The 18,882-nt window shown below is 40.1% G+C and overlaps 1 protein-coding gene across 1 annotated transcript in view; it reads right to left on the bottom strand.

Annotated features, from left to right (window-relative positions):
* LOC126469823 (uncharacterized) overlaps positions 1-18,882 on the bottom strand; it is a 183,606-nt gene that overhangs the window by 140,704 nt on the left and 24,020 nt on the right. The window contains exons 5-8 of the mRNA XM_050097109.1: positions 15,823-15,903; positions 15,530-15,689; positions 15,307-15,351; positions 10,716-10,811 (exon numbers count right to left, since the gene is read on the bottom strand). Of these exons, the coding sequence (XP_049953066.1) occupies positions 10,716-10,811; positions 15,307-15,351; positions 15,530-15,689; positions 15,823-15,903 (382 nt within the window). The remainder of the gene's footprint in view (positions 1-10,715; positions 10,812-15,306; positions 15,352-15,529; positions 15,690-15,822; positions 15,904-18,882) is intronic.

Raw genomic sequence — 18,882 nt, 5'->3', positions numbered from 1 at the left:
TTGCGAATGGCCCTCGCCGATACCCCAGGAGCAACAGTGTCCCTAATTTGCTGGGAAGTGGCGGTGCGGTCCCCTACGGCACTGCGTAGGATCCTACGGTCTTGGCGTGCATCCGTGCGTCGCTGCGGTCCGGTCCCAGGTCGACGGGCACGTGCACCTTCCGCCGACCACTGGCGACAACATCGATGTACTGTGGAGACCTCACGCCCCACGTGTTGAGCAATTCGGCGGTATGTCCACCCGGTCTCCCGCATGCCCACTATACGCCCTCGCTCAAAGTCCGTCAACTGCACATACGGTTCACGTCCACGCTGTCGCGGCATGCTACCAGTGTTAAAGACTGCGATGGAGCTCCGTATGCCACGGCAAACTGGCTGACACTGACGGCGGCGGTGCACAAATGCTGCGCAGCTAGCGCCATTCGACGGCCAACACCGCGGTTCCTGGTGTGTCCGCTGTGCCGTGCGTGTGATCATTGCTTGTACAGCCCTCTCGCAGTGTCCGGAGCAAGTATGGTGGGTCTGACACACCGGTGTCAATGTGTTCTTTTTTCCATTTCCAGGAGTGTATATGGATCATCTGGAGGAAGCTATCATAGTCATCCAGGATCCCAAACTCTTTATTTTGTTTCGTGTCACTGATGATAGTCTCATGAGTTAGACCCAGGCTAAGACACTCTCTCCTCATTCCTCCACAGTCTCAATATTTTCTCTCCCAAATGCTATAAAAAGTACTCATCCACCCAGCGTGCTATCTTCCTGTTGACGTCAACCTCTCCAATGGCTCCATAAAAACTTCTGTACATAGCATGCCCATGAACCAGCAACAGTGCCTCTAATTTTGATAGCCCTAATCCCTCTCACACTACAATTTCTTCCCAGTACAGTCTGGTAAACGATAGACAATGCACTTGCAGTGAAAGGTAATCCCCTGCCCAGTATGCTCAAGTTTTACAAATGCCTTCGCAGGTAGACACTATCCCCCAAACCCAGTATGCAAACCGTCTCCCATGACACATCCACCTATGCCTCTAATCCTCCCACTCATCTGGGCTTCGATGCCCAGAAAGGAGAAACATCCTACACACAATCTTTTTCCATCTCTTACAAAGTGATATTCCATACCCAGACCTCATCTACAAAAATCCTGTCCTTTCTTATGCCACACCCATTCTCCACCCCTTGTTACATGGTTCTTATCCCTGTGGAAGACCCACATGCAAGACTTGCCTTATGCACCTACCAACCACATTGTACTCGTATTTCAGTCCCTTCACAAGCATATCCTATTCTACTAGTGGCAGGTCTACTTATTGTACCATATATCAGCTCTGCCATAACTTTTGCACACCTTACACAGTCTCTCCCTTCCTCTGGTCTATCTGCCCCTCACATCATACCCCTCCGCATCACTGTGTGACACACACAACTCTCCCTTCTTGGGTTAAAGCTATTTCACCCGAGCTACCCTTCCCTGCAACCCTCCCTCCCTCCCTGTACCAATCTCCTTTCTCCCCTAGCACATTCCACCCAATACACCACCTCATTTCAGTCAATCTGCAGTGCCAGTACAATGTAATCATCTGAGATCGTGTGTGTGTGCATTCCACGTGGGAAAAATATATCTAAAAACAAAGATGCTGTAACTTACCAAACGAAAGTGTTGGTATGTTGATAGGAGACAATAAAAAACACACACACAAATTTCAAGCTTTCGCAACCCACGGTTGCTTCATCAGGAAAGAGGGAAGGAGAGGGAAAGACGAAAGGATGTGGGTTTTAAGGGAGAGGGTAAGGAGTCATTCCAATCCCGGGAGCGGAAAGACTTACCTTAGGGGGAAAAGGGACAGGTATACATTCGCGCGCGCGCGCGCACGCACGCACGCACGCGCACACACACACACACACACACACACACACACACACACACACACACACACACACCCATCGGCACATATACAGTCTGTATACATGTCTGTATATGTGCCGATGGACGTACGTGTGTGTGTGTGTGTGTGTGTGTGTGTGTGTGTGCGCACGCGAGTGTATACCTGTCCCTTTTCCCCCTAAGGCATGTCTTTCCGCTCCCGGGATTGGAATGACTCCTTACCCTCTCCCTTAAAACCCACATCCTTTCGTCTTTCCCTCTCCTTCCCTCTTTCCTGATGAAGCAACTGTGGGTTGCGAAAGCTTGAAGTTTGTGTGTGTTTTTTTTTTTATTGTCTCCTATCAACATACCAACGCTTTCGTTTGCTAAGTTACAGCATCTTTGTGTGTGTGTGTGTTTCCAGTCATTAGGTCTGAAGGACCCAAAAGCTTAGCAATGCTTTCAGCCTTGTTTATGTGCCTACAAACAACTCTACAGTGAGCTGTCATTATTACACCTTCTAAAGCGGCCCATTAGCAATAGATGTTCCCTTCTATAAGTGGTGATTGTCCTTTCTCGTGGTTATGGGTGGAAATTAGTTTTATTTGTTTTATAAATATATCCATACACAAATGAAGACACACAAAATTTTGATAATAATCTGAAAACAAAGTTCCCCACACAAAATACCAATTACACCTAGCATGATGTGATTGACTTGATGTCATTCTGGCTTTGACATCAAAATAAATTACAGTGAAATCCGGCTTTTACACTTTTCACGGGACTTCAAAAAAATGGTGTAAAATGCAGGAAAATGTAAAATGTGGGAAATAGTTTTAAGCTGTGAAAGTTACATATAGGATACACCTTGCATTTTCGCACTTTATGTATATGTACATAATAGGCATCAAGATACCACCCTGGGCATGTTCATTATCTAATAAAAGTTTATTTTCTAATAAAAACCACTGCTGTAATTGAAACTGATATTTGTCTGGGAAGTAGAAACCTCCGACTAAATTTCATATGTCATAATCGATGTTTTTGGCAAGCCTGCAGCTGTCATTTATTATTTAAATAATGAAATACTGCACCAGTTATGTATTTTTTCATGCTTAGCTCAACACGCTTCGAGAATTTTTTCTTGTTGTCAAGTACAAATATTTACATAAGTATTTTGTGTGACGTTTGCATCTGTGTTGTTCTACGCCTCATGCACTGTATTTGTCTTTTTGAGGTTATCGGATCCTCTGTTTCCTCAGTTACGTAGATAACCCCCCCCCCCCCCCCCACACACACACACACACAAACTATCACTTACATTGTTTGTTTGTGTAACATCACAAAAAATACATATGTAAATACTGCACCTGACAACAAGAATAAATTCTCGAAACGCATTTTGCCCAGCATAAAAAAATACGTGTTTGGTGCTGTGTTTAAACCAAAACCAGCTGAGCAACGCAAAGTGAGTGAAGGTTTCAACTATCACTACAAGTGGCCAAGAAACGAAACACACTAAGTATGATTCAACAAAGGTGTGATGACGATCACAACAATCATGAAATTGCACATGCACAGTTGAAACAGTTTGGAAATGGTTGTGGTTGGTCTGATACCTTCATTTGAACAAACCTTGGCCACCCAGAAGCGGTACTGGGAAATCGGTTTACGAAATCCAGTTTTAAGAGAACCATGTAAACAGTGTGCTAGTTATTCCCATCAGCCATCACGCCCGACATGCCAAGTAGAGCTTGGCAGCGGCACGAGATACGGGATGAATTGTTCCAACTTTTACACATATACCGCTCCAAATCTGCTGAGCAGAGCGCCCTGGTGCCAAGAAACTTAACCATGTAATGTCTGTAACCACTACTTGGTGGCAACATCATTCCAGCATCATTTTATGTCAGTTTTATTCTCCACTAACATTTTTTTATAAAGCATAAATCATGGGAAAATTATAAATATGCTGACGCAAAATGAGGTGTGGATTAACATTGTGGACATACAAAATTTGACGGAAGCAATAAAAAATGTTATAAACTGCGAGAAAATGTTAATTCCAGGAATGTAAAACCGAGCTTACACTGTGTGTACTGAAGCTCTCCAAGACTGTAGATGAATGCAAAATCCATTGCACACATTTGCGCATTCGAGTGTGTTCTGACACACTGTTTGACAGCTTGAATACTTATTTGCCTAATTGTCAATAGTTTCAAATACCACAATATTTTGAACTGGATTCAAGGTTGGTAAATAAGTGGAGCAGCAGATATGAGAGACTAGTTGGTACGTGTTGGGTGTACTCAAAATCACCATTTTAGATATCTGTAACATCTTTGTATTGTGAACTGTGGAGATATTAGTTAAGGAACAAGAGTGAGTTCTTGAAAAGTAAAATATATTAATGTTGGGTCACAGCACCCCTCAGCTGTATGGTACAAGACAATGTTCTCAGAATGCCATTCAACAGAGAAACTTGAGAAACATTGCAGTGACTCTGCACCTTCGGTTAGAACAGTTTATAAGTGGTTTCAAAATTTTCGGAGTGGCCATATGGGCACAAGTGATGCTGAACGTTCTAGACCCCCTGTGGAGGTTACGGCTCCAGAAATCATTGATAAAATCCATAATATGGTGATGGATGACAGAAGAGTTAAGGTGCGTGAGATTGCTAGTGCTGTGGGCCTCTCGAATGAACGGGTATATAATATTTGCATAAACATTTGGACATGAGAAAGCTACCCTCAAGATGGGTTGCGCGATTGCTCACGCTTGACCAAAAACTGAATTGTATGAAGTGTTGCAAGGATGGTTTGCAGCTGTTCAGGAAGAATCCGCAGGACTTTTAAGTGTCGTTTCGTCACTGTGGATGAAACGTGGATACATTACTATACTCCTGAGACCAAACAACAATCTAAACAATGGTTTACGAAGGGAGAATCTACACCAAAAAAGGCGAAGACCATTCCTTTGGCCAGAACTGTTATGGCGACTGTCTTTTGGGATTCGCAAGGGATAATCCTCATCGACTATCCAGAAAAGGGTAAAAATAATACAGGTGAATATTATTCATTGTTATTGGACCGTTTGAAAACTGAGCTGCAAGAAAAATTCCAGTGATTGGACCGCAAAAAAGTCCTTTTCCATCACGACAATGCACCAGCACACACCTCAGCAGTTGTGGTCGCAAAATTAATGGAAATAGGATTCCAACTCATTTCACATCCCCCCCTATTCTCCAGACTTGGCTCACTCGGACTACTATTTGTTCCGCAATTGAAAGAAATGGCTGGTGGGAAAAAGATTTTATTCAAACAAGGAGGTGATTGCAGCAACTAATAGCTATTTTGCAGACTTGGACAATTCCTATTATTTGGAAGGGATCAACAAATTAGAACAGCGTTGGATGAAGTGTTTAAGTCTAAAAGGAAACTATGTCGAAAAATGAAAATGGTTTACCCCAGGTAGTTTTTATTTTTGCATGGACTTTCAAAATGCCCCTCATATGTATTGGCTGACTAGTTTTGGACCTTAGTCATTTTCACAAGCTACCCGTTACAGAGAACAAAATTTTGTGAGTGGATGTGTCAAATATGGTTAATAAATGTATAAGTAATAATATGGTCCAGATGGTAACTACTTAAGTATTTTGTAATTGGGATATACTTGATGTGGACAGTTATATTATGTCATCACACTCTTAGATATAGTTTAGATCTGTATTACAACATGTTGCAGTTGTGGAAATAACATATCATAGTATGTCAGTGTGGCACACAATGAACTCCAACGGGAACAAATTCTCCATTATATATGACATGTTTTTGTCATGCTTATCAGATCATACTGCATAATGAAGGTAACACAATTAAGAAAAATATATCTTATGCGCATACATTAACACGCTACAGTAAGGTACAATTACGGCTGTGACATATTTTAACATGGATCTGAGCCACGTCTAAAGTGTGTTGACATTACTAGAACTGTACACACCAAGTATATCCCGAATACAAAATACTTAAGTAGTTACTGTGTGGACCATATTATTACTGATTCCTTTGTTATCCACATGTGACACACCCACTCATAAAATTTTGTTCTGTAATAGATGGCTTTTAAAAATCTGCAAAGCCCAAAACTAGTCAGCCAATAAATTAATAGCAGCTTTGGTATGAAAAATTAAAAAGTCTTTTCTTCAATAATTAAATTGTTTAGAAGAATGATTTATTTTACTTCTTGTTTGATCACCTACTTTGTGGAGTCCATTCTCCCAAACAATTTTTCATATTAGTGATGTACCATTTGATTTTTTTTCTATTGTCCCCCTTATTTATTTAAAATTACTATTGTCTTTTACATATTTTTCAGTTTCAGCCTGTGGGCTCCCACAGAGAGAATCCTATTCATACCTTACAAAACCAGTTCTGAACTTTCTAGCTGAAAATATAGTCTTCTGATGGTAATACATGGTGATAGCAGGCTACCTTCACCTTGAATTTAAATTGTTTTATTGCCTTGTTGTGTGCTTTACTTATATTCAAACATGTATTATAAAGTGGGAATGGAGCCATTGGCCTTTACATACGGGCCTGGGCATGTATATGGACATAAGCTGACAGAAGTAATCTTGTTTGTGTATGGTCCATAATAGCTGTCAGTGTAATGAAGTCAAGAGGGTTGGAGGTAAGATATGGTGTAGTGAAAGGATAGGACACAACTTCTCACTGATGAAAGTATAGGACATCAAACAGAGTTATTGTTTTCAAATCTAGTTAGTGTCAGTTACTATGATGATTAGTTAGTGTCAGTTACTATGATGATCTATGAACTCTCATACCCACCAAATTTTCAAGTGTTATTAAAAAGAAATCACTTTTAAGAATATGTGGAGTGGAGTACCCTCAAAGAAAGCCATACTAACAGCTTCACAAAAATTAGCGCATTTAAAATGGTGAAATTAGTGCAAAAGCTTCACTTAAAAAAAGCATTTTTTTTTCTAGATCATGTTGCAGGTATAAAGAAAATGTGCCGTTAAGACCGATACTAAGTGCCATTGGTGCCCAACTACTCGTTAGCCAAGTTTTTGACTACGCTGTTAAAACCACATATGGGCCGTTCGGACTCTTATATAAAGAATTCGACACATTTAATCAGCAGATTGAATGGCATAGTGGTCCAGCCGAAGGACATATTGGTCAGCTTCGATGTGCTATCGCTGTTTACCATGGTTCCACTTAATGATGTATTGGAACAGCTGGATCGAATTTTTCCTGCCGACATTTCAGAACTGTTTAAGTGTTGTTTGACGACCACGTATTTCAAGTGGAATGAACAGTTTTATGAGCAAACGGATGGCGTGGCTATGGGAAGCCCCCCAAGTCCCATAATTGCAAACTTCTTTATGGAGAAATTCGAAGAACAGGCCCTAGGTACTGCCAGCAAAAAACCAAACGTTTGGTTCCGATACGTGGATGACACGTTTGTGCTGTGGAGACATGGTAGGGAGGAACTAAGCCGGTTCCACGAACATCTGAACAGTATAAACATGAGAATTCAGTTTACAATGGAGGAGGAGGTAGACGGCAAATTACATTTCCTCGATGTGCTTGATTTTAGAAACGAAAATGGTAGATTGGGCCACTCAGTATACCGCAAACCCAAGCACATGGACTGTTATTTGCACCGGGATTCGAACCACCAGCCACAACAGAAGTGGGGTGTTATCAAGATGTTAGCGGACAGAGCTAGAAACATTCGTGAACCTGAGTTGCTCGACGCTGAGATGGAACATCTCCACAATGCACTAATGAAGAATGGATATTCGTCCGCCGAAATAAAATGTGCGTTGAGGCAGCCACGCAGAAATCATACTGACGTACAGGCTACTGCAAAATCTAAGGTTTTCCTGCCGTTTGTTAAAAATGTAACGGAAAGAATAGGGAGGATCTTGACGAAGCGGAATATTACCGTAATTTACAAGCCCACCAGGAAGATACAGGAATACCTTAAGCCTGCCAAGGACGCTTGCAAACCATTGGAAAAAGCTGGAGTGTATGGGATCCCATGCAACTGTGGTGATGTTTATGTGAGTACCACTAAAAGAACGGTTTCTAAACGTTTGGAAGAGCACAAGGGAAATTGTAGAAGAGGAGAAACGGAACAATCAGCTGTTGCGGAGCATGCTTTCCAGCCAGGGAACCACAATATTTGCTTCGAGGAGACGCAAGTACTAGCGGCCACAAGCGGATATTACAAAAGGTTCTACAGGGAGGCAATCGAAATCGCTAAACACCCAAATAATTTCAACCGAAAGGAGGAGGGCGTGAAATTAAACGTTATATGGATGCCGGTGTTAAAGATGATGTGTACCACCCGTCCACTACTGGGTGATGGCAACGGCGATCGACGGCGACGAGCAGCGGCCAATTGCACTGACGTTTTCAAAACACGTGACGTCACGCCGCGGCGTGGGAGCGCGCGGACACGGAATTTAGCGGCAGTCAGTAGCAAGCCAGTGGGTGTGTTGGACCTTCCATCGAGCTACGGACCCCCTTGAAGATGTGCCCCGCAGTCGGAGACGAAACGTTGGGAATCGACACAGAATTCATCAACCGATCACGGCATAACAGCCCAGATAATTATAATGGACACGATATTTCCAACCGTGAAAGTCTACATTTTAGTACCAAGGTAAGGAAAGCATATAAGCACAGCAGAGACAAATGGGGAGTCATTCTAGCAGCGATACATGGTGCAAAAGGAAAAATCCATTGACATAAGTGAGTTTGACAAAAGGTAGATTGTTACAACCCAACACCTAGGAATGAGCATCTCAGAAAGGACAAATCTGGTCAGCTGTCTGCATGTTACTGCCATGAGCATCTATAGAAAGTAGTTGAAGGACAGTGAAACCACGACTATGCGACAAGGTGTTGGAAATCCATGCCTCATCACAGAATGTGCACGTTGGAGGTTTGGCCATTCTCTACAGCAGGATAAGCATTGATCTGCGGCAGATCTGACAACAGGGCATAATGCTGGTGAAGCTACATCTGTTTCCAGAGACACCGCTCACTGTGCATTGTTAAATATAGATCTCTGCAACACCAGTCAGTGCACAGCGTTAAACATAGATCCCCACAACAAAAGACCCAAACACACTGCCAATTATGAATGGAGTGGGCATAGGATAGCAACATTGGACTGTGGTTCAATGAAAACGTGTTGCTTGGTCAGTTGAATCAGATTTCTCATTCCAACAGATTGATAGTTATGTCTGGTAACACAGCCATTCAGGCTAACAGCTGCTCAAAACATGCTATGGGGGACATTCACCTGGACTTCCATGGGACCTGTGATAATACTCCAAAGCACCACCATAGCTGCAAACCACATAAACATTACTGCAAACTATCTGCACCCCTTCATGCTGGATGTCTTCTCCCATGGCAATGGCATCTTCCAGAAGGATAACTGTCCATGCCACAAACAGGGCCAGAATTCTGCTCCGGTGGTTTCTGGAGGAACTCACATTGATGTATTGGCCACCAAATTAACCTGATCTGAATCCGACTATCTGATATGAGACACTATCAGGTGCCAGCTACGTGCCCACATATCGTCAGCCTGTAACTTATAGGAATTGTGTGACGTGTGCATAGAGATCTGGTGCCACATACCTCCACAAAGCTACCAAGACTTGTTGATTCAATGCCACACAGAATCACTGCTGTGTTGATCTTCCAGAGTTGGACCAACATTCTATTAAGAAGGTGGTCATAATGTTTTCACCTCATCAGTGTATATGTGGCCTTCATAGCATGATCAAACCCAAAATATCAACAAGATAGCAATCTTTAGATCTAATAACTCCCTCAGGAGTTGTAGTTTCCTGACAAACACCGTATAAGAGGCTCAGTTCACTTGGTCTGTATTTCAGATGTCAGGCTGTGACTGTTGTGCTCATAGGCACTACAGAGATGGTTTATTGTGGCATCGTCAGCATCAAGTTTGGACCATAAAACAATGAAGGAATGTGCTCTTCACAGATGAATCCCATCCCAGCATACAGAATTATTTTTGTTGTACATTCATATGAAGGGAAAGTGTTAGCCAGTTCAGTCACAACAATACTGTGGAGAGCAAATAGTTAACTAGTGGTAAATTCAGGTGTGGGAGACACATTATGTCGAATGGGTATAATTAGCTTCTCACCTTAGTTGGTGGCTGGAGGGGTACTGAGCAATTTTTCAGAGATGTTGTTTGTTCCAACTTTTTCTTCATGAATGATAATGCTTGTCCACAGTGAGATGCTCTGGTGGAGGGATTGCTTGCAAAGTGGATGTATTTGTGACATGCACTGGGCAGTAGTGTCTTAAAATCTGAATCCTATAGAGCATATTTATGATACAGTACCAAGATGGATTGTATTCCACAAGCCACTCTTCCAGTACATTTTGCACTGCTCTTTCTCTGAAATGGGAGTGGCTGTCAATATAGCTCATGAAAGAAATAACAGTGGTTATGGCACAACACTATCAAGCACATGTTGCAGTTGAAGATAACCAATCACCTAGTAAATGTTTTGCTGTTGTGGAAGGGTTTTTCTGTTTTTGTGACCCTTTTATACGTTTAGCTTTCACGCTAGAAATTTTCTAATTACATATTTTGGGCACTTTTATATGTCAAACATCCTATGATTGAACTTAACCCCATTCTGTAGCCCTTTCACCACTTCTTCAGGATATATGTTCTTGTTAGTTGGTTAAAGTATGCTGGACACCAGTGTAAATACAAGCTACAAAGAAATCAGAAAATCACGAAGTTTTATTAATTACTTGTGGAGAAACAGTGTTGACAACGGTACGCTGCATTGTCTCTCGAGTCAGAATCTTCTTCTGTGTTCTCTTCATCAGTTGCAGAACTAGCTTCACCTGTAAACAAGTAGGAATTTCAAATATTTCCTTATATGGTGATGTATGTGTAGCACTTATAACAATTATTAGAATGAATAGTCTGCAACGAGAGTTTATGAAAGTAATTTTTAAATCTTATCACACATGTGAAGGAGACAGCTGAAACTTGGAGTAACTTGTGTGTAAAACCAGCACACAAAAATTACACTAAAATATGAAAAATGTATTTAATTGCCATGCTGTATCAATTTTATCAAATGTAAAACATGTCCACCAAGCTGAACATAATTAATTATTTAAATAAATTCATACATAGTACTATCTTTAATTATGACAATTTTGTTCAAATTGCTATGTAAAAATGTATTTTACATTTCAAAATAGTAATACCAGTTTTCACTGCGAAAAAGTGAATAGTATTTGCACAATTTGCAGTCAGAAACACTTATATTGGTTCATTTCCACAGAAACACAGTAAACACCTTTTCTATAGCACACATTGAAAATATCTACAATTTTAACAGGCTAGGCATACAATCAAGTATTTACTTATGATGTTTTTGAATTAACAGTATGTGACACTGGAAAAAGTTATGAAAATGTTTCTAATCCATAACACAATATGTAGTGTGATCACTGTGACTGATTAGACAGTGTCTTACTGATTTTATGATCACAAAATTCCTTCGAAATGGTGGTAAATAAAAGTTGATTTTCAAAATTCAGTAGTGTGAACAACAACAACTCAACTGCTACATATAGCACTATTAACTGAAGTCTACACAATATCCTTGTGCGTCCCTACTCTACCCCTACACCCAATGCCTTACCTCATGTCTCATTGCCCTGTAATATACCTAGATGCAAAACCTGTCCCATACATCCTCCCATCAACAACTTCTACAGTCCAGTCACAAGCATCACCTATCCCATCAAACCCAGGGCTACCTACAAAAGCGGTCATGTGAACTACAAGATAAACTGCAACCACTATGCTGCATTCTACATGAGCACAACAACCAACAAGCCGTCTGCTTGAATGCCCACCGACAAACTGTGGCCAAGGGACAGCTAGACCACCCAGTTGCTGAGCACCCTGTTGAAAACAATGCTCTTTACTCCAATGAAAGCTTCACCGCCTGTGCCATCTGGATCCTTACTGCAAACACCAGCTTTTCTGAACTGCGCATGTGGGAACTCTCCCTGCAATATATTCTACGTTCCCATAAACCCCTAGGCCTCAATATATCCTACATTCCCGTAAACCCCTAGGCCTCAACCAATGTTAGTCACTGTCCTTCATCCACCTATCCTATTTCCTGTTCCTACTCCAGCACTATGCAGCCTTCTATTTCACCAAGGCACCCACAGCCTCCTTACTTCTCTCCTTTTCTGCTCCCATCCCCCTCCCTCTCTTTTTCCTGCTATCTGTCCCCCTCCCTGCCCCAGCCTCCTCCTTATCCCCACCACCCAGATTGCTTCTCCTGTCATACGAGGCTGTCTGGCCTCAGCAGCCAGAGACTGTGGTCATATATGTGTGAGTTTTGCTTGTGTAAGTGTGTGTGTGTGTGTGTGTGTGTGTGTGTGTGTGTGTGTGTGACTTGCTTTCTTTAAAAGTAGGGCTTTTTGCTGAAAGCTCACTTGTTTAACGATCTTTTTGTTGTGCCTGTCTGCGACTCAACATCTCCAGTATATGGTGAGTAGCAATCTATCATTTTCATAATACTGTCATAAGGAGCAGCAGAATAGCTAAAAATACATTTATTACAATATCAAAAGATCAATGAGTGTATTGGTAGTGAACTGCATTTTACATTTTCGTTTCTAAGTCATACTGTATGGGTATCAAACTTCCTTAAACTCCTATACAAATTCTGATCAATTTGTTGTATGCACATGCAGATTCAAATTTTATATCTGAGTTGCAATGTTCGGCTTCTTGTCCATGTGTCTAACCGCTGCCTGGTCAACATCTGCACTATGCAATGAGAGTAGTATTAAATAATTCCATTATTTTTTTGTAAAAGTTTATGCATACCCTATCGAAAATTTGATACAAAGAGGCAAATAATCAGTAGCGACATGTTAAAATTATGGCATTTGTATCAATAACAACAGTAATGACAAAATGGCAATAAATAAATTTGTAATTGGAGTTAAATGTGGGGAATTATAGCCCACTTTCCCTTCTCATACCTGTTCCAATACATTTGTTGATATCTATATGGACAATGCCATTGCAATGTGACCAGATCCTCTTAAATGTTGTCAATGGTGATATATGTCAGCAACATATACCTGAAAATAATTTTAATATTTCCCCTAAACACATCTGAAGATAGAAGATACCTAACAAAATATTTATCATAAGGAACAAATCAAGTGAGCAGCAAAAGTCAAACATTAATTACAGCTTACCATCTATGGAGATGGCCTAGTGTATTCTAAGGTACGTTATGTCTGTACGACCTAAGTCCATCTGCCCAAGAAAAAGTTAAGCTATTCCAAGACTTAACACTACAGTTGAGTGAAGATCTAATATGAGGCACATCCAAGATGAGTATGGGTAGTAAGAGGATAGGTGCAAAAACTGTTGTATGACTTAAGCACAGTCTAGAAATGACAGAGTACTTCGTGTAGTTCTGAAATGCCCCAGAAATAAAGGAACAAAAATGCAGCACTCTGCCTAACAGAAAAGAAAAGGTGAATGGTATGCTTCAGTATCAGATGATCCATATAATATGGAAGATTGCAGACATATCATGTATGCAATGGAAGAGCAGTGTAAGAGTGGAAATGCTGATCACAAACTCTGAGGGGAGAGGCAGAATAGAAGAATAGGAGGTGTACAATGATATATGTTTGGGATACACAGTTGAGAAATAAGGTTTCCGACAGAGGCAGTCAGTGTGAATGTTATGGAATTAAGAGAAGTTTGTCTTTTTTTCTCCACAGTCTGGAATAAATGTTCATGTGACTGAGATGGCTGAATTAAAAATCTACATTCTCATTATTGCAAATGGGACACATAATTTCTAATATGACCTTTAGCCTTGCACATAAAGACTATCTATTTGTAACATGTTTGTTGCGCTCTCTCTACTTTCTCCTTTTGTCTCACTTCATTTGGTTCCACAGCATCCTTTTGTAACTTCTTCTTCTTCTTCTTCTTCTATCAGCAATTCTGTAATATAACTTATTTTTAATTTACAAGACTCTTGCTCTAATTAAAAATTGCAGGCCACCAATTTATTTGGTTCATTTCTAATGACTTACGGATTTTTTTTTTCCTACAACCAATTTGATACTTGCTTTGCACACCCACTTCCTTTATTCTGTGGAACTTTGTTTTCTCCATCTCAAAGAATCTGACTTAACTTCTCCTTCAGCATACTCAAGAGAAGGAGATGTGAGCACATTTCAGTGAAATTTTTATTCCAAAAACCTAACTGAAAGAGACTCATAACTTTGCAGTTTAGTCCCTTTAATCTACAAACCAACCAACCCAACTGAATTTTTATTGTATTGCATTACTGTTGCAGGTATTTGCAGAATAAAAGCACTGATTGTTCTACATCTGCAATCATATTCAGCAAACCTCAGAAGGTATTTGACATATGGTTACTTGTTACATCACACAGTAAGGTTTCTTTCATTCCCCAGTTACAAATAATCATACAGATGATACATTACTTGCTACTTTGAGTCGTGGGAGCTACTTGGAGTTCAATTATCTTCATGGTCCCTACAAGAGTAGTATGTAGTGTGCCAAAAATTATTTGTATATTTGACTCTAAAAATTAGCTCTTGAAGCATTTAAGTATGTTCTCACATCCCCAAAAACTGAACCAGCTTGTGATTACCATCACAGCTCTTCTTCGAAAATGTTCAATGTTCCCACTCAGTCTCATCTGGCATGGGCCCCACACACTTCAGCAGCTTTCCTGTGAATGTAGTTCAAGTTTCCACAGATAAATGGAACTTTCCCAGTGACCAATGACTAGAGTTCTGATATTTATATTACATGCTACTGAGCCTACATGGCAATTCCTCAAAGACATTCCCACAGCACAACCAATTCCAACTGATTCATTAACTTATAGTCAGAGGCTGCAGTAACTTTATATTCTGTAGAGGACACGGTTTCAAATTTCGCTAAAATTTGAGATCGTTGGCAGTCTCTGTCCAATGTTAAAATCTTATCAAGATCTGGCTGGATATCTGAGTGATCTAGTTTCCAGCTAATGTTTCCTCCTGGATCACTGTCTGTGGAAAGTTTGAGACTGTGACAAATACCATCAGCCAAGTCATTACCACTTAACATAACGAGCGGTGACCATATGACACTTCAGTGGTGTACATCTATGTTCGACTCTTTACTCAAAACAACATACAGTTTTGCCCATTAAGAAATCCTCAACCTAGTAGCCATTCTCAAATCAACATATATCGATCTGTCAAATCAAACCACCCAACCATCAGTTACTTCATAAAATAAAAACACGCAACATACCATTTTCCTTTGGAGTTTGTGGTGATGGCCTTGATGCACCGACGGCTGCAACATATGAGAGGTAACATAGAAATACAAGAATTATAGATGCCAAAATAATTTCTTCATCATTTCAGAAATTTATTAATACTGACAACTACAAATAATAATAATCAATCCTGTGACAAATTCCAAATTACTGCATGATTCCTAACATACATTCCAGTATTTAATAACAACTTACTTGCAGGAGAGCTAGCATCTGTTTCCTTTGGTTGCCCTCTAGCATTTCTAGTGTTTCGAATTCGCCGAAGAGAACCCTGCCTGCGGTTACGCCGATGCGGTCGGTTGTTATTAGCACCTGGTGTTTTTTTCCACAAATAGTAAAATTCCACCAGTTCAGGCTGCAGAGAAAAAAATTATGTTTCACAATGATAGTCTTACTCTCACTGAGATAGTTACAAAATTTATGTAGCTCTTCGTATTAAATGAACTGTGGCAACTGAACTATTATAATGGACAAGAATTTTCACTTACAGTGTCCTTGTGAGGTAGAAGATCCTTCCGGATCCTGAAGAAATTTTTTCCAAACTGGCGTAGCCCTTTTACAAATCTTTTCTGAAAGAAATTTTTTAACAACTTATACTGTGGGAATTATGCTTCAGCATATACAAAAACTGTAATTTTTTTAACATCAAATGAATCCAAAATCTGAAAAATCAACATAATTTACAGAGAACAGATTGTCACTTAACTGCAACAACACACAGTGCATACACTTCATCAAAAGATGATCAAATAGCCAATTAAGTTGAATGTTTAATGTTCAATGGCTGAAGAAATATGAAAAGCTTCCTTGGAGGTGTGACATTTTGAATGTTGTGCAGGGATCAAGTGCTGCTATCTTTACTGTACAAATAATCTCAATCATCACTGATGCTGAAATGCAAAAGGTTGTTTACTTTGCTTACTTTCAATTACTATCTGGTATGGTACTATAACATTAGGGCAAATATACGTACTGACAAAGAACATCCTTAGCCCAGAAAATGTCAGTCAGAATCATTTGTGACATCATTTCAAGAGTTTCATGTAGCAGTTGTTCAGATGTCTCAGAATTCTGATGTTACAGTTCCTGTAATATACTGCCTTATGGTATTTCTGGTGAAAAATATGGATTTATTGAAAGGAAACTGAAGCAATCACACTGGGAACACTTGACAAAAAATGATTTTCATTTGGATAACACTTCCTAAATAACCATATAGAAAAGTGTGCACTACTCTGCAGATTCCATTATCAGTTCACTTTCAACAGAACTGAAAAATTTTAGTACTAAGTCCAAGATTATCAAATTTACGTCAACAGATTTCCTCTGTTATCCTGAAAACCAGTTACTCATAGTATTTTAGAGCTTTCTGCTGGAATGTGTCACTTATTTATATCAACTATAACCAATATTTTGTTTCCACACATTTTTAATTTTGTAACTTACTTACTTTCATATACAGAGTATGTGAATTATATAGTGAAATGTTCTATGACTATGTAGCTGTGGTTTGCACAGTCTGACAGAACCTGACAATTAATAATTAAAACTTTGCAAGTCCTTATACTCAATATGATTTTGATTTTCATCCTTCTTCCCCTCCCTCCCAAACACTAACTTCCCTGAATTGTGTAAGATGATAATTCGCTACGCTAACTCGATTCCCCGCATACTTGCAGCCTCCGTTTTGAAAGGGAAGAAGAAATGAAAAGTTTCTTTGACAACAAGGTCATCAGCGAAAGAGCACAAGGTCAGGTTGGGGAAGGAAATCAACTTTGTCTCTTTCAAGGGAACTGTCTTGACATCTGCCTTAAGTGATTTAGGTGAACCACAAAAGACCTACAGCGACATCACGAAACAGAAATTTGAACCCCATCTTATCATTGCACCATGTCATCCAGTTTTAATTTTGACTAATCTCTGTTCTTCAAATGCCTTCACCTCTTGTCCGATTTCTGCATCTACCTTCCTTCCCATACCATTCCCATCGCTTCTTAAAGTAGCCCCTAGATGGTCAACAATGATATTGTGCAATATTACTGATTTTCTCCCTATACTACTCAATAATGTTGTAAATGATATTGTGCAATAATAATGTGGTTCAGAATGTTGGGCAATAAAAACATCACTGATGTGATAATTACTCTGCTATGCTACAAGCAGAAAAAAAAGTAAGATGAAAAACTGGTTCAACAAGCATCAAAGGTCACTGATGAAAAGTTGTTGAGAGAGTTGAGGTTGAATGAAGAAAAGATTATCATACCTTTTTGTGTTGTTTGACCACCATTTGGTACATTACTGGGAATCGTCTCCCCATACATTGGCATCCCCATACATATGCAATTGTCTCCCCCCCCCCCCCCCACCAAATTTCTGCAGACGTCTATATACCCATCATCAAACAATAAAATAATACAATGAGACACACAGTTGTATCAAGCCAGCAGATATCTATTATGCTGTGATACCCTCCCAATGGCAATTTTTTTTGAAAACTTGAAATTTACAAGTGCAGTTTCACCCTACATTATTTGAGACATAGTTACAGAATTGTGTCATGCAATAATACGAGCCACAACGAAATTTTCACGCTGTAGTGGAGTGTGCGCTGATATGAAACTTCCTAGCAGATTAAAACTGTGTGCCGGACCGAGACTCAAACTCGGGACCTTTGCCTTTCGCGAGGCCAGTGCTCTACCAACTGAGCTACTGGTCCAGCACACAGTTTTAATCTGCCAGGAAATTTCATATCAGTGCACACTCCACTGCAGAGTGAAAATTTCATTCTGGAAACATCCCCCAGGCTGTGGCTAAGCCATGTCTCTGCAATATCCTTTCTTCTAGGAGTGCTAGTTCTGCAAGGTATGCAGGAGAGCTTCTGCGAAGTTTGGAAGGTAGGGGACAATGTACTAGCGGAATTAAAGCTGTGAGGACGGGTCATGAGTCGTGCTTGGGTAGCTCAGTTAGTAGAGCACTTGCCCGCGAAAGGCAAAGGTCCCAAGCTCGAGTCTAGGTCTGGCACACAGTTTTAATAATACGTGCCTTAAATGATTATATTTGGGTAAGTAGGGTTTCCACAGAGATAAATATCACAACTTAAATTAATTAATTTTTTAAAAAGAAAACATCTTCCTTTGTGGCTGTCCCCTATATTTTCTGGGCAACAAATCAATGACTCATAATACTGACCACTTCTGTTTTTGTACTCATCTGACCTAACATCCCACACCGTCAGCAATGATTTATACATTTTGATGCATTCTAATAATAATGGTTCTTTGCCTTGCTTTGAACTCATTTTACACGCAACAAAAAACTTAACCTCACCTCCATGGTCTGAGTGAGACTGTCAAGAATACTGTCAATATTACCCACACATGGCACAATATTTCCACGGAGCACAATATGTTTTCAAAGATTTTGATGTTCTCAATATTATTGGGCAACCACTCAATCTAACTCTCACAAGGTCAATATTATTGCACATCTGGGACATATTGTTCATATTATTGACCATCTAGGGGGCAACTTAAGCCTCAGTTTATACA

The sequence above is a fragment of the Schistocerca serialis genome, chromosome 3, assembly GCF_023864345.2.
Source record: "Schistocerca serialis cubense isolate TAMUIC-IGC-003099 chromosome 3, iqSchSeri2.2, whole genome shotgun sequence".
NCBI classification, from domain to species: Eukaryota; Metazoa; Arthropoda; class Insecta; order Orthoptera; family Acrididae; genus Schistocerca; species Schistocerca serialis.
This window is presented reverse-complemented; position numbering and strand designations above follow the sequence as displayed.